Source organism: Prinia subflava (assembly GCF_021018805.1).
Source record: "Prinia subflava isolate CZ2003 ecotype Zambia chromosome W unlocalized genomic scaffold, Cam_Psub_1.2 scaffold_2cwr_NEW, whole genome shotgun sequence".
NCBI lineage: Eukaryota > Metazoa > Chordata > Aves > Passeriformes > Cisticolidae > Prinia > Prinia subflava.
Genome location: NW_026960607.1, coordinates 2,560,345 through 2,574,899, shown reverse-complemented (window position 1 = coordinate 2,574,899; position 14,555 = coordinate 2,560,345). Strand labels below are relative to the sequence as shown.

The following is a 14,555-nucleotide window of genomic DNA, read 5'->3' as shown; positions in this document are numbered from 1 at the left end:
TATTAATCGAATATTGACGTTCAAAGCATGGAGGCATATCCAGGATGCCCCAGGTGGCACAATTCAAGAACTGACTGCTAGTGGGTAACACTGCACCTCCGAGTGAGGCTGAAGGATGCGGCGGTCCCTGGAACACCCACGAACAATCTGAGACAGCAGCTGGAGACAGCAGCTCCCACAGCAATGAGGAAAGTCAGCAGAGCCCGACCTCGAGTCCTCGCCCCACGGAAAAACGTGACACTGCTTTAAATACCCCGGGTCTGTTCAGGGTAGCCTATCCGTGAAACCTCCCAGCCTGGCCGTACGTAACTCCTGTCAGCCTCCTACAGAAACAGAAGTGAGGGAAAGTGTGGTAATGTTCACTAAAATATCTGCCCGTGGCTCTTCCACCACCACATGATGTCCAACTGGACACAGACCTTCTGGATGTTTTTAGAGGTGCTTTCTGCAGGTGTGGTGCGTGTGACTGAATAAAGCATTGCTACAGAATGGCACAAATACATGGTTGCTTTTGCGAGTTTGCACCTGTCGCTTCCCTCAGCTTCTGGAAATAACACTAATTACAGCGTATCTGGCCTCTGTACAAGTACTGACATCGTGTTACAAATATACCAATTTATAATAAACTTCAGTTTTCCTTCGAATCTCTCTTGAGTTTGACTCATTTCCAAACGCTTCGGGCGTATATTAAAATTGTTAAGATAGAACTTTGGGAGGAACGGCTCCTGGAGTAAAAAAAAAAAAAGGGGTGGAGGGAGGGTGGCGGGGGCAAAGGAGAATGAGCTGGGCACTGTCCCAATTGCTCAGCACTAACATAATTCTAAACCGAAGTTATGTTCAGATTTTGCAACTGTAGCTGGAGGCAGCTCCCAAAAGCCGTGCCTCTGCACTGCGGAGTCACTTCGTTTTAACTCTGCAGAGCTGCAGAAAGGAACGGCGACACTTCCCTCGACTGCAAACGCGCTAAGCTCCCAGTTCTTCCCGAGCTCCCGTCCCAGCACGTGAGGTGGGAGTTCCGCCCAGAGCACGTCACAAAATGGGCGCGCGGGCGCCACAGCAGAAAACAAATCCCAAAATCCTCTGCTCCGCCCCCTTGCCTTTGCCTTTTTTATTGGAGAAGGGCGATGTCAATCTCGCTCCTCCGCCTATCGCCAACGCTCTTCTCCTCGCCCCGCCTCCCGGGGCTGGGTTTTCACTTCTTGGGAAGTTAACGGCTGGAAGCAGCGTTGGAGTGTGGCGCTCCCGGGTTCTGTGGCAGCCTGGCCGCAGGCCCCCGGTGCTGTCGAGATGGAAGTGGTGGAGCAGCGGGGCGCCGTCCCTTCGCCGCCGCCGATGGAGGCGAGCCTGACGTGCGCCGTGTGCCTGTCGCTGTTGGAGGAGCTGGTGACGCTGCCGCTGTGCTCGCACAACTTCTGCTGGGGCTGCGTGCTGGAGTGCCTGGCCGAGGCCGAGGCCGCCCGCCTGCGGCAGCTTCGGCGGAGTCCGGGGCAGGCCCGTCTCGGCCGCGGGGCGCCGGGGCCGGGTCCGGGCCCGGGCCCGTCCTCGTCCTGCGCCCGGGTGCCGTGTCCTCTGTGCAGGAAGCTGTGCCTGCTGCCCCGCGGCGGCGTCGCCGCCTTGCCCGTCAACACCACCCTGGCGGAGGTGGTCAAGCTCTACCGCTCCGGCGCGGCCGGCGCCGCCACGGCCGGGGAGGCGGCGCTGGGGCTGAAGCCGGGATCCGACCTCCTCTCCCTGCAGGCGTTGGGGGGAAGCTGCCAGAAACACCCGAACCGGCTGGTGCAGCTGTACTGCCGCATGTGCCGGCAAGCGGGGTGCGAGCAGTGCGTTTCCAAGGAGCATCAGGGCATTTTCCACTCTGTCAACCTCATAGACGATGTACCAGGAAGAAAAGGTAAGCGCGGCGCTCTCCCTCCGCTCCAGGGGCCTGGCTGGGAGGTCGGGCTGTCCACTGGAGATCACACCGGGCACGGGTTGTTTTTTACTCAGAAACACAGGGAAAACCGCGGCGTGGTGGGCAGGAGAGAGGCAGAGGGCTTGTGCTGCTTTGCGGCAGTAAGGAGTTGTTTGTGGACAGCCTTTTTGGGCTGCCGCAGACTGCATCCAACGCACACAGGCGGCCAGGCGGTATTACAGTAGCAACATATCTGAACCCAGTTTGCCGAAGGACCTGGAGAGTTGGTTTTGGGGTGGTGTCGGTTTTTTTTTGTTTGATTTGGTGGGGAGGGGTGTTGGTGTTTGGTTTTGTTGTTGTTTCTTCAAGTTCAGGAAGATCTAACAACTTCAAAAACCCACCCACAGATGGTTTGTTTATAGACTCTCTAGCTGCGATAGGTAATTTGGGTCACAGATAATTACATATTTAGGGATAGATAGTTTGGGTGAGTAATAATAGATATACCAACAAGATGCTTTACAGTCTGCATAAGAAGGCAACTGTCTGCCATCATGGTTAGTTGCCTGGTTGTAGAAGTTGTGATTTTTAACAAAATAGGGACTATTTGAGTAAAATAAGCTTTTCATGCACTGTGCAAATTGAGTGCAGGGTGGCGGTTCTGTTGTGCAATAATTGAAACAACTGCGGGGCAGTATTGAAAAAAAGTACAAGTATACAAGTTTAAATACAGCACTGACTATTCTTTAAGACAAAAGTTGCTTTTACACTGATTTTCCTCCTGCCTTTCCCATCACCAGTTGTATGTCACTTGGGAAACCAGGGGACAAGAGCCTTTGCACTAGACATACTACTACGTAATGTAGTGATACTGTAGAGAAATAAAGGGGGAAGACTCAGTGATAATATTAGTTTAAACTAATACAATTTTTTGCCAAACTGGAATAACACCATTAAAACTGATATTATGATAGATGTGTGTGAGGGGAAGTGTTAAAAAAACCCTGGGGAAGACAATGTTTTAACTATAAAGTAGTCATTCTATCAGTATGCATTGTAGGTGAGCCTAAAAACATTACTTTGAGAAACAGCAGAAGGAAGTTTGTGTACTGATCCAGGAAAGCATTAAATGTTATTAAGTGATGTTTTGAATCACAAGCTTTTTACTATATTGTTCAGAATATCACAGAATTGATAGGGTTGGAAGGAACCTCTGGAGATCATCCAGTCCCAACCCCTGCCAAGGTAGGGTCACCTGGAGCAGGTGACTCAGAATTGTGACCAGGTGGAGTTTGAATGTCTCCAGAGAGGGAGACTCCACAACCTCCTTAGGCAGCCTGTTGCAGTGCTCTTCCACCCACAATGTAAAGTTCTTCCTCATGTTGAATAAAACTTCTTATGGCCACTGCTCCTTGTCCTATCTTTTCAGTGGGAACCTTCCTTTTGGCACTTGCCTTTGAGTTATTTATATACGTCAATAAGATCTCCTATCAGCCTTCTCCAGACTAAACAGGCCCAGCTCCTGCAGTCTCTCCTTATAAAAGAGATGCTTCAGACCCCTGACCATCCTTGTGGTCATCCACTGGACCCTCTTCAGTAGCTCCTTGTTTGTCTTGTTCTGATTATAGATAAGCACTGAAATGTATTTATTTAATGGAATAGATAAAGTTGTAATAAGTGCTTCAATTGTCTTGCAGTTAACCTTTTTTAGCACTCTGAAACAAATGAGGATAATCAATGAGAAGCTGGTAAATGAGATCTCAAAAGGACCAAATGATGCACATGTGAGTTACAAATGCTGGATATTCTGTGTGCGTGGGTCTTTGTTTCTCTTCTCATTATAGTTTATTCACAGCCTAGAGCATACAGGTGTTCCTTGTGGCATAGATGTGCTCTGAACTTTCTTAGAGAAGTGACTCTGTGTGGAAATCGCTATGTCATTTGCATCTGTTCTTGTGCTTCTAGATGATGCTGAAAAATGATGTGGAGATAACTGAGCTGAAATTTGGAGAAATTTTCAAGACTCTAGAAATGAAAAAACAGCAATTACTAGAAGATGTTGAAAATCAAAGAGGTAAAAAAGAGAATTTCAGATTTGGAAGAAAATGAAAGAAACTCACAAGAAGACCATTGAGAATTTTTTGAAGGATTGTGAAAAGCTTGTCCATGAGTGTGATCTTCAGTGTTTCCTGGAGGTGATGGCCTTTTGTTTTTGATATCAGTTGTATAAAGAACTCAAATAGAGCCTGCTGTATTGTACATCATGATTATAATAGTTCAGGAAAAACAGTCAACAAATGAAAAACACAGATTTAAATTACTTAACACTTCATACTTTGTTATAACAATGTTTTTCATTTTTAGAAATGTTTGAAAAAGCTTTATATGCAGCTTCTTGGGGTTCTTTACTGTTTTCTTTTCTAAGAAACAGCATATTGCTGATTTCTGCAATGGGTCCTTTGGTACCTCCAGATAAATGGGACCCTAACAAAGTACAGAGTTTGACTAAAGTGTCTGGTAACAACTTGTAAAGGAAAATTTAACTTTTACTTGTTAAAGCAACTACCACTTTTGGAAGAAATACTGTGATTCCGGTGATTAGTATGTCACTAATCACTGCTACATCTCTATTTCTCAACTTCCTCCTTTTCTTCCTGTTGTTCCTCCTTCTCTTTTCTTGGCATTCCCTATCCCATTTTCATCATCTTCCTTCTGTGTCTCCTGGTTTACTTTGTATTCTACCTGTTCTTTGTGTTCTTCCTCCACTTTCGCCTTTGGTTCCTTCTTACCTTCTTCATCTTTTTCCTCCCATTCCTGCTGTTTGTTCTGCTATTTGTTTTCTTTTTAACTTAGCACCTCCCTGCCTGCCCTCTGTAACAGTACATCAATTTTGTTGTGTAAAGATGCAGTACAGTGAGATCACCAGGTTTTTATAGGGAATCAGCTCTAATCCAGTCAGGTTTTTTACTTTTCATTACATGTTCTTTGGGAAGTCTCATGTGATCATAGTGCACTGCACTTCTTACCACCATTATCTGCCTGATTTAAAACTAGGAGAAAGCTTTTTTAATAGTATAATAGCATATTGAGAGCACATAGCAGAGGCTTTCCTCTCAAAGAAATACCAAATAATCCTTCATTTGAATGTTTACAAGTATCTCAACTTCTGAAACTGATCAGGTGACCATATGGGCCATGATTTGAATGCCTTCATTTGGCTCTTAAGGAGTTCTTTTTGTATTTATCACAAAATATTACAGATATACTTATTTGTTGGGTTTTTTTTTTTGTTGGTTGTTTTTTTAATGTTAACAGCTTTATTTTCTACAGTTCTGTGAAATGGAGACAGGGCCTTCAGTCTCTCAAGTGTTTTGATAAAGCAATAACTTCCTGATTGTTGGAAAAATGCTCATATCTTACAAATTCTTGTTTTATTTATAGGTTGCCTGTGGCTTGAATACAAGGTATGTTTTTTCATGTTTTGATAGTTCTGTAGTTTTCTTTTAGATTTTTAAGATTAAAAACTAAAGAAAGCTATATTGGATATCATAAGATAAGCAATTTAAAATGAAATAGTATTGAGTAATTAGGAGATACTTTCAGATTTTTGGATGCCAAATATTCCAAATTTTAGGAAATGTGTCAAGAATTTGAGTGACATGCTATCTAGGATTAGAGATAACCAAGCTTTTGAATTATCCCCCTAATTAAAAGCAAATACAGAAATCCATTAATACTTGGTGATTGGATATTTTCAGATATCTTATTTAAACTCAGGAACACTGAAGCATGCTTGAAGCTTTTACAGAAACCTTTCAGTGTAAGAAAGTGTGTGGAGATTCTGCCGTGTCTTTGTTTTTGTGTTGGTAGTGCACATACCCTGTAATGTCTTCTAAAGGTTCTTAATAACATTTCTTAGAATCTTTTAACCTGTATTTAAGAAAGAACATTGGAAATGAAGTTCTTTAAAATACATTGTGTTTCAGACTAACATTAGCAGTGCCTTCTGAAGAAAGAGTATTAATTTAGATTCAGGTGATATACTCTAAGGAAAGTGGAGGGGCTAATTTTTTGCTGACCTACCAGCACTACTTCTTGCAGTTTTCATTGAATATGAAACCTAATTCAAATGAGCAAGTTCTAAGAAAAAAAGATGTAGAGAACTTGAAATTTTATTGTAGACATAATTCTTCTGATTCTTCCTCTTTCCTAGTGATTTCTTTATATTTTTTTATATATTAGGCAGGTCTAATTTAGCTAGCACATAAGCATGAAGAAAAATGTTTAAGTTGGTTCATTTTTGGTTGTTTTTTTCCTTTTCCAGAATGAAAACTCAGCTTGATGTGATGAATATAGCATCCAACTGGGAAAAGCCACCAGTGTATATGCCAAAGAAGACAGATATCAAGTCTGTGGTTAGTGAAATCTTAGCATTGGAGTTAACACCTACTGATGCAGGCATTGTTCAAGTTGAGGAAGAAGGACTTAAGATCTGGGAAGTGTAGAAACCTGGAACTTGTGGAACCAATTGCTCATAAACAATTTGCATGGCAAACATGCAAGAAAGCATCTGAACAAATTAAATGAGTGATAAATTCATGAGGGGTTTTTAAATTCGTTTTATGAATGTGCTTTTTCGAGGAAGTTCCTAGGCTCTATTTTTGGAATCTGCAGTCCCATACTTTCATAGCCAACCAATAGCGCCACTGACAGAAGTGTGTTGTGAGCTAGATGGGTGTTTGTTGTAGTGTCATGCTGATGTCAGCTATGCTCACATTAAGTGCCTTTACCTCCCAGGAGGAGGTGTTACATTTTATGTAAGGCCAGGCATTTCCAGCATTAAAAAATTACACAGGCTTCTCGCTTTATATCACAGAAAATTCAACAAGGGCTGGGGTCTCACTTAGGGCACTGTATTTTTGTTCTAAATGGAATCTGTTCAGGGACACAGCAACCTTTCAGTGTTTTTGGTATTTAATATATTGTCCTTCACTATCCTTGTGTTCTTTCTAATAGAGCTACCTTATGAAGGAAATGAGAGTTCAGCTCTATTCAAAGATACCTTAAAGCAGTGGCAGGACCAGAAGATTAGACCCAAGACATTTCTTCTAAGTTATTTGCTATGTGGTCTTCAGCATGGTACTATTTTGTCTGTTTTGGCTTATCAAAATGAAATATAATGTCTGCTGAAAAAATATTTTTCAGCCTGTAGCAGGACAGGATGAAGCAGATGGTAGCAGGACCCTTACTCGCTTTATGTCAATATCAGAAATGTTGGAATTTCAAGATATGAGCCATGAGGTATGACTGAACACCAGTTGTAAGTATGGCTTAGTTACTATTTGTTGTGATGCAACTTTCTAAATAAGCTTTTAAAATATTTTTTCAGTTCCCTCAGTAGAAAATTACCCTTCAAGGTCTAGAATGAAATCTGACTAGATATTCAAGCTGTCAGTACTGTGCTTTTTTTTTGCCTTTAGAAAGCTGAAACTTAATCTTACTACTGACTGCAAATACTTACTTTTATATTTAGTGTAGCTTTTAGAGTCACATCTCTAGCTTTCTAATCTGAATAAACTTCCCTGGTGTCTATTTAAAGAGGAAGACATCTGACTGTATTCTGTTTTCTAAAGAATACAGCTCCACCTTGTAAGACCACATAATAATTTGACATGAAACTGAATTAAATCTCTTTTTTTGTTTCATTTTGAATTATGTAGTTATACAACTAGATATTTAATTTTTTTTTTTTTTACTTACTAGCATCTCCATGAGGGTGGCTGAGTATTGTTCTGTACAGAATGATTCCAGTTACAGTTAGTGAAGCATGGCTGTGGCAGTGAATCACATTACTCATGTTCTGAGAACACCAGTGGCAGATGATCGAATTAAAAAGTTTCTTAGGTCCATTAAATATAGAATTATATGTTTTTCTGCATTATTTTGGAAAATAACCTATTTTCTATTGCCATTAAGAATGTAATTACATATAATAACAAAAAAGAACAAAACCCCCACCATCTAACTTAATTTCAGATGGCTATTTTTAATGAGAATTTGATTGAGAATTTGTTGCTAGATATCTAAGTTAGTGTTTTTATCTATTTTTTGTTTTGATAGTGACTTGAAATACGGTTTCCTGTAGTCTTCTCTTTTAAAACCTACTTTGTCATCAGAGTTCTATGTGTATCTTGTTCAATTGTCTTTAAAGCACTTTTTTCTGTAATGACCTGAGTCCTGTGGCCTTCCAGTACCAATGGAAAAACACATTATAAATTCTCTAGAATACAGGAAAACTTTTCTTCAGTCTCAGCCATATGTGAGTTGTATAACCTCTGAATTGACAAATGCTATGTTAGATAATGTGTTTTTATTATTTTTTCCTGTAATTATAGGAGTTGCGTTACAAATACTACATGGAACTTCAGAAGCTCACCAATGTGTTTAAGACTCAAAATTTCCCTGCAAACAAAAAGTATAAATTTGTAACTGCTGAGGCCTCCGATGATAACTCCTCAGGAACTTCTCTTACATCTTCACCCACCAAAGCAAATAACACAGATAAAATAAAAATGGGAGCCTTGCAAAGAGGAGGTGGCTTTGACAAAAGGAACTTTTCTGGAAGCAGTGCTCATAGCATCCCACCCACAAATACGATTTTTTCTGAAACAAATGGTGACTTAAAATTATTTCATGAGGGTAGTGGCCAGGAAGTATCCATTCCAGCCTTGTCAGAATCCTCTCCAGACTTGTTAAATAAAGAAAAATGACCAAGACAGGCATCAGCAGGTACTGTTTCCAATGAAATTAACGCAAATTTTAGCACTTCATGGGACTTTAAGCCAGCAGCAACAGTGGCTGTTACTGTTTAAAATTTGGAATCTATAGATGTTTCAGCAGAGAGACCTTCAGGTGTACCTTTTACTTTCAGTGCATCTAACAACTCATTACCAAGATTTAGTAAAGATAGAGGTACATTTTCCTTTAAAAAGCAAGAGAAGAGATGTGCTTTCCCTCAGTTTTATTTAGGGAGATGTGATAAGGTGGATAAAACCAATAACCAGGATAAATATGGTCCTGAAACCAAAACCAGAGTTTGTGATGCTTCAACAAGTCCTAATTTAGACTCAGCAGAAAGTGAGAAACCACACCTTTTGTTTCCCTCCAGCAATTCAGAAAGAGATTGGTTTGCAGGATCAGAAGTTAGCAATTCATGTAAGGTGTTACCATCATCCTCATTTTTTAACCGATCTGAGAAGCCGACAAAAAAAACATTATCTCACATGAGGGGAAAAAACACCTCGTGCAAAGGAACCTGCAGGATATGGTACACAGAAACCATGTGTCTTAGAGGAACAAAACCCTGACACTTCAGAATCCAGCACAACTGTAGCTTGTGGTACTTCAGAAACCAACAGTGGAGCTGGGGTTAATGGTGTCTCCAACACCCCCCTTCTCACTAGTAATTGTGCATCTTCTTTCAACAGTAACTTTCCATTGCCTTCACCAGTATTTTCATTTGGAGGCATTGTCAGAAATACCTGTGATTTGCTGACTTCTTCCATGTTTTTTTCTGGAAACAACAGAAAAAATGGATAAGGAGAAGATGAAATCTGATAAAACACTTCTAAATTGAGGGTAACCTGTATCTTCAGAGTGTGCAGAGCCTGCTTCTCTTTATAGTCATCCAAAATGCAAAGGCTCATGTTTGCTTGTGAACTCATCTAAAAACGCTGGAAGTGCAGAAAGGCTTGGTGATGGTAAGACTCCCTGTCAGCTTTTATGTTCAGGAGTCCTTCCTGTTGAATATGAGAGTGCATCTTCCACTCAACTCACTACAGCAACACAACAACAAAAAAAGGTAAAATATGAAGAAACTGTTGCTGAAAACAACTGTGTGTGTCCTAGAAGGGAGGATAAACCTGAGCCTGTACAGTTTCAGAACACAGCTTGTTCTGTTCCTGGCACATGCAGTGATCCATCTTTAGGCGGTTCTGTGCTTGCAGCGAGACAGGAGGAATGCTGAGACAGCACTTCTGACACTTAAGAGCTAAGTCAAACATCTGTCTCTACTGATACCAGCCATGCATCAGAATACTTTTCTGTTGCTGAAGACAACATGTCTGGTAGAAGAAAATCAGATGTGAAGAGAGACTGAAAAGGAAAATAAGCTGGAATTAAATAAATGCTACTTAACACATTAAAAGGTGGGGATACTTGTGGTTTTACAGCTGTTCTTCTCCCCACTTCTTGCTAATTGAGTTAGTGCTGTGTTGGAAATGTAACTGCTTGAGCAGTCCAAGGCAATGAAGTGATTTTTATAGTATAGTCACAAACTAAAGAAGCAACCAAAAATGTCCTGTCCAGCTCAAGACCAAAGCATAGCCATAGATGCTGCATCTTCAAGAATGTAAACCTTCTGGGGGATGTTTGGGGGATGGGGAACAGAGGTGTCTCAGAAAGTGAGTTGGGTAAAGCTTCAGTGGCAGGAGGCAGTAAATTGCTGTCGGTGTACAGCAGCACTTCGACTTAAATGGGTAAGAGAACATCCAGGAGCATTCACCTCACAGGCAGGGAGGGAGGAGAGCCACAACAAAAATAAAGGATATTGAAGGTGTTACTAAAAGTTGTGTTGCTTATCTCCCCTTGGCTGTTTACTTTTCTGTGATGTGTTTAATGTATGTTGAAGGTGTAAGTTTGAATGTAATTTCAGTAATTTCTCTTGTGCTTTTGAAATGGAAGCATCATGTATCAGTGTTCTTGTTATACACTGCAGAAGGGTGTCAGCTACATTTCTGAAGTACTGCCTTCAGAAAAACAAAACATCACTGTTGCTGTTTGCCATGCTGAAAAGACCACATGGACACTTGGAAATTGAGAGAAAGAGCAAGTGCAGCAAAGCTGCCCTTTGTTTGTTTCATCCTATTATATACTTTTAGAATGGTGACCATGGATTGGAGGGTGGAATCCCCACCCCTCATCCACATTGGTGTCCTGGTTTAGGACAAATTAGGGGAAAATCTCCACAACTCCCTCCCCCACCACCGGGTTCGGGAGGAATTTCCTCAGAGGAAAAGTGGAAAAAACTTGTTTATTAAGAAACAACAAAAAACCACTCCCCAACACAAGAAAAACAGTCCGAGATGACAACAAATGTTTTCACCAGTCCAAGAGAGGGTGAGCAGTCTGCTGGGGAGGGCGCCAAAGCTTCTCTCAGGTGCAGACTCCGGGGGGTTTTCCCTTGACGTTCCCGAATCGGGGCCCGAAGCAGGTCCGATGTCTTCAGGGAAGGGGAGGAAGGAAAGAAGGGGAAAAACAAAAGCAGAAAAATGGCAAAAAGCAAGCAAAAAAAGCAGAAAGCAAGAGAGCAAAGCCAGCAAAGCGAGCCTAAGCTAGCAGCAAGCAAGCCAAAAGCAAGCAGCTGGGGGAGGGGCTCGGCTATAGACAAAACAAACTGAGAACATGGGAACAGAAACGATTTGGGATACAAAGCATGAAAATGTCCTGTCACCCCAGGACAATTGGCCAAAAGGACTGCCCTTCAACCCTCTCCTCTCCTGGAGAAGAATGCAGAAACAATGGCAGTATTTACAAGAACAATCTCTTGTTTACATGAGCAGAGCGTGAGAAAAGTGAGAACTACTTTAATATGAATGCTCAGAAAACTAGGAAATCTCATGGTGACACATCAGAACTAAATTTCAGTTCTTTTTGGCAACAGTTTAGGAATACTTGGACAGATTAATTTGATGTTTTATTGAAAGCTTTTGGAGACCCTAGCTTTTAAAACACAAAAAATTTCTTTTAAAATCTGTGTGTAATTGTCCTAGGTTACAATGTAAGATGTGCCCAAAGTATGTATTCTATCACCATCTTAATGAGCTGTTAAAACTAGGTGAGGTGGTGTTTCTCTTGCCCACTCCCTCCAGACTATCTTCTGTTAATGGGCCATCAAGGCCTTGCCCATGACTCATCAGGAACTCCCTCCAGGAGCTCTCTCTGTTTAATGGGCAATCAAGGACCCACTGCATGACTCATAAAATTACATCATCCCATTGTGAGATGCTCCGCCCAGGGGGGAAGGAGCCAAGCATTCCCACCTGGATATAATCTGGGATTTGGGACAGCACAGTAGGCTTTACCCACTGGATTCCCAGAGGACAAGAGCTACCCGATCTTTCTACAGGATCACTGCTTCGACAAGACTGCTTCATCTGGACTGCTACCACCACCCTAACTAACAGGGTATCAGGTTGTATTCTGACTTTGCCAGGGGGTTTTGTGCTATTGCTTTTATTTTATTCTATTTTACTTTTTTATTCTTCTCTCTCTACTATTAAATTGTATTTCTGACTTGGTCTCTCACTGATTTTGCTTTCAAACCAGGGCAGTAATGACAATAAAAAAGGTAAACAGTACTTACTACTATATGTATTAATGATTTAGGACTCATGGAATTTTTAGTCTGAATATTGATACAAAATAAGGATAAAAAGACCATCTTTGCTACTTTGCTTGCCATTTTGTTGGACCCAAGAGATAACCGTGCTTTAATTATTGGAATACACAGACAGTAGTACTGTTTCTGAATAAAGCTCTATTTTGTTTACTGTTCATGCTTCAGCAAAAGCTGATGCTAGACTTAAAAGAAATTAATTCTGTATTAGATGTGTCAACTGGCAAGTATTAAATCAAAATGCAGAATATTTAATATTCCTTCAGAAGTTTTCACTGGCAACTAGAAAAATCAATAATCCACAAAATACCTCTAATTCTGCAAGAAAAAAATTAAATTTGAATTTATGCAATACTTACCTAATGTACTTACTGTAACATAATAGAGAAACTATTCTTGATTCAGGAAATGTTGACCTAATTTCATTTGTGTTCAGTTCTTGGCCTCATTTTTTTCTGTGGCAGTGCATTCCTTTATTAAATGTGCTGAAAAATAGTTTCTAGTATTTATAAAAATAATAATACTACTTTTCTGTTTGCATTATAGTAAGAAAGGTAGTGAAAATTCTCTTTATGGTTAGTCTTTTCGTTCTTGATGTTCATCTCTTAAAACTTATTGTATTTCAGTTTTCTCTTAAGATTTTTTCTGCTGTTATCTCTAGATATTCTTGTCATGTTCTGCATGTGTAGGAGAGAAATGTTAATTCAAATCACTGGAAGATAAAGGCTGAGTGAGCTGATAGTGGCAGAGAGTATCACGAGTGGAGGTTGGTCTCACTTTAACAAAAGCAAAAGAAAATTAACAATTTTAGAGTCAGATTAGGCACCTGTAAAATTCATTGCCAGAAAGTTGCAGAAAATGTTTTTCTACTACAGTGACAAAAAAAAAAAATCTTAATGAGTTAGGGTTAATCAGAAACTATAAAAAGTTTCTGAAGTTTACATATTTTCAACCTGTCTTCTGTTAATTTCTGTTATTTCATGAGTTTGATAAACTTCTATGCAGATACTTTGTCTCTGAGTGAAAAGACACCATTATAGACTGATAAAGCAAATAGACTGCTACATACTACTTTGAAAGTATAAAGTGTGGGTATGGGGGTTTGCTACAGTCCTAGGGCTGCTTTTCAAGCATTGTTGTCCAAGTGCCTTACAGCTCAGCATTCAGGCTTTATAGGGTTCACACAGAAACCTCCAACTACAAGATACTTGCCCACTCCCTTGGCTGTACTATGCTGCCCCAGAAGGGAGCCCTTGCCCTGTTCCCTGAAATGATGTGAGGTACAGAATAACCTCTAGGTCTTAGGCATGCCTCCTCCTGACTACTGTAAAAATTAACCCTGTCATGGCTGGAAGGAGGACAGTCAATGATCTTGTATGAACACCAGTGCTAATTCAAAGAAATGGGATTCAGAGTTGTCCTTAATGTGTATTTTGCTTATTATCTATAGAATAACTTATACCACTATCTTGGTCATCATCATAAAATTGTGTGGCAGTGAGGACTGATGTCAGTCTCACTTTCCTAGGTTATCTAATCTTAGGTATGTGAGTATATTTTCTCAGATTACAGGTAAACAAAAGTGCAGTGTTAATGTGAAGCATACTGCTGAGAACTTCGCCCTTCCTGAAAAAGAAAAAAACAAAGACAAAAAAGAAACAAAAAACACAAAAAAAAGAAAAAAAAATAAAAACAGAAGAAAGCCCAAAGCACCAAGGAAATAACATATTTTACTAAACTCAGTAATTTGTTTTACACAGTGGCGTATCTTTCTGTTCCCTTAAGATACAAGAGGTAAAAAATGAAGCAATTCTACATATGGTTGGAAAATTTTATTAATCAAACTTTGCTATACTGGTATAAAGCCCTCTATATATTTCAGATTTTGTAAACTAAATCTGCAGGCCAGTTTGAAAGCTTTTATAGTGGTTCATGAAGATACTACTTCATGACTTAATAGAAACCTTGGAAAACAGTTAAAACAATTTATTTTATTATAATTGCTAAAGTACTTGTTGAACAAACTTCAAAAAGGAGCTGAAAGTTTCTAGTGCTGTCCTACTGAGGGGCTAATCTCTTCAGCTGTCAGAACTGTGATGTTTGTCTGAGCTATATTAACATATATGTCACTGCCTGGGAAAAAAAAGTACAACTGAAAGATAAAGTACAATTATTCAGCTTTGTAACTATTAAAAAAAATACAATTTA

At 40.3% G+C, this 14,555-nt stretch overlaps 1 protein-coding gene across 1 annotated transcript; it reads left to right on the top strand.

Moving 5' to 3' along the window:
* Nucleotides 1–1,161: 1,161 nt before the first annotated feature.
* LOC134564944 (uncharacterized) lies at nt 1,162–12,502 on the top strand. The gene is given in 10 exon segments (XM_063424256.1): nt 1,162–1,871; nt 1,873–1,891; nt 3,589–3,675; nt 3,857–3,971; nt 3,974–4,086; nt 5,333–5,355; nt 6,216–6,360; nt 6,910–6,998; nt 7,096–7,192; nt 8,287–12,502. Coding segments are annotated over 10 exon segments (1,647 nt in total). The 5' UTR covers nt 1,162–1,287; the 3' UTR covers nt 8,662–12,502.
* Nucleotides 12,503–14,555: the final 2,053 nt, after the last annotated feature.